The 1,212-nt window shown below is 37.5% G+C and overlaps 1 protein-coding gene across 4 annotated transcripts in view; it reads right to left on the bottom strand.

The window, feature by feature from the left end:
* Positions 1-262: 262 nt before the first annotated feature.
* The window catches only part of LOC116006413 (C2 and GRAM domain-containing protein At1g03370-like), a 9,830-nt gene continuing 8,880 nt past the window's right edge, over positions 263-1,212 (bottom strand). For 2 of the 4 annotated variants that reach the window (XM_031246766.1, XM_031246768.1), the window contains exon 10: positions 263-1,118. In XM_031246766.1, coding sequence (XP_031102626.1) covers positions 891-1,118 — 228 coding nt within the window. In that variant the 3' untranslated portion in view covers positions 263-890. The remainder of the gene's footprint in view (positions 1,119-1,212) is intronic. The other 2 variants (XR_004095129.1, XR_004095130.1) reach the window with 2 other exon arrangements.

Below are 1,212 nucleotides of genomic sequence, written 5' to 3'. Positions count from 1 at the left end.
TATTTAAATATCTTGAAGTTCCAATACATTTATTTAACAAACTTGAGAATGAACAAAGATACAACTCCTATATAGGAGAAGGGGAGAAAATCAAATTTTCTTGTTTACATGTTCCATTATTATTAAATTTTTATTTTTTATTTTTGAATTTTTCATCTAAATATAATAAAATATTAACAAAAAAAAAACTAAAAACTAAAATCTAAAATTGTTACTTAAAAAATAACCAAGGGACTAAAAATAAACATGAGAATAATCAAGGGGCTGAATCTATACATGAGATATAACTTATGCAACAAATATCCCAATTTCACATACAACTAACAAATAAGAGAATGTGGTTTGCAAAATGCTCAACTCTAGAGCTAGTGATGATAGTCACTAGCAATATAACAACAGAATTACACCACTCTAGTAGTTTTGGTGGTCATAGCTTTGCTATTAAAAGAAAAATGGTTGTAGATCTGCAAGTAACTATGCTATATCAGCTAGGATTCTAAGGTAAAACCCCTTTACAGACATTCTACCTGAGTATGTATCTTCTCAAATGTACCAAAAGACTATGGATCAGTTACTATATCCTGCAACAGGCTTTAGGAGAGCTCCTTAGTAAGGAGCATAACTGAACTCGACTCGACTCTAGATTGGTTGGTGTCAAATGCGACCACCAAATGCCGGAGTACCCAAAATGTAAACTGCCATATCCAAAAACCAAAATCAAAAGTCTCTTAGTCTCCCATTAGCAGAAGCTGTGAATTACATCTGGAACCTGACCAAAATCCAGACATCGCGATGATGTTTAATATATACCTTACCAGGCACGTCACTGTGAAGATCTGTTCCAGAGCAGAAGTCATGGGAATGAAGCGTGCAGTGGGGGATTCAGTTGCTTAGGAACCCTGCTGGCAGCTTGCTCTATCCAGTTGCTGTTCCGAGAGATATTCCTTCTCGAGTGCACTAAACATGACCAACAACCGCTCTCGTAGATTGGAAGTAATGTTCTTGGTGATCCTTTTCTGGTGTTTAGAATATTTTGACCATTGCACTCCAGAGTATACCTGAACATTGCATCCCGTGGCTCTTGATGGCACATCCTCAACCTGATACCTCACATTAAGCTGCAATCCAACAAAGAAAGGCGAGAGAGAGGTCAGTAACTATGTTGTGACAGAAGGCGTTTTTTTTTTTTTGGGGGGGGGGGGGGGGGGGGGG

This window comes from Ipomoea triloba, chromosome 15 (genome assembly GCF_003576645.1).
Source record: "Ipomoea triloba cultivar NCNSP0323 chromosome 15, ASM357664v1".
Taxonomy (NCBI): Eukaryota; Viridiplantae; Streptophyta; class Magnoliopsida; order Solanales; family Convolvulaceae; genus Ipomoea; species Ipomoea triloba.
Note: the sequence above shows the minus strand (reverse complement) of the source record. Positions and strands in the feature narration are given on the sequence as shown.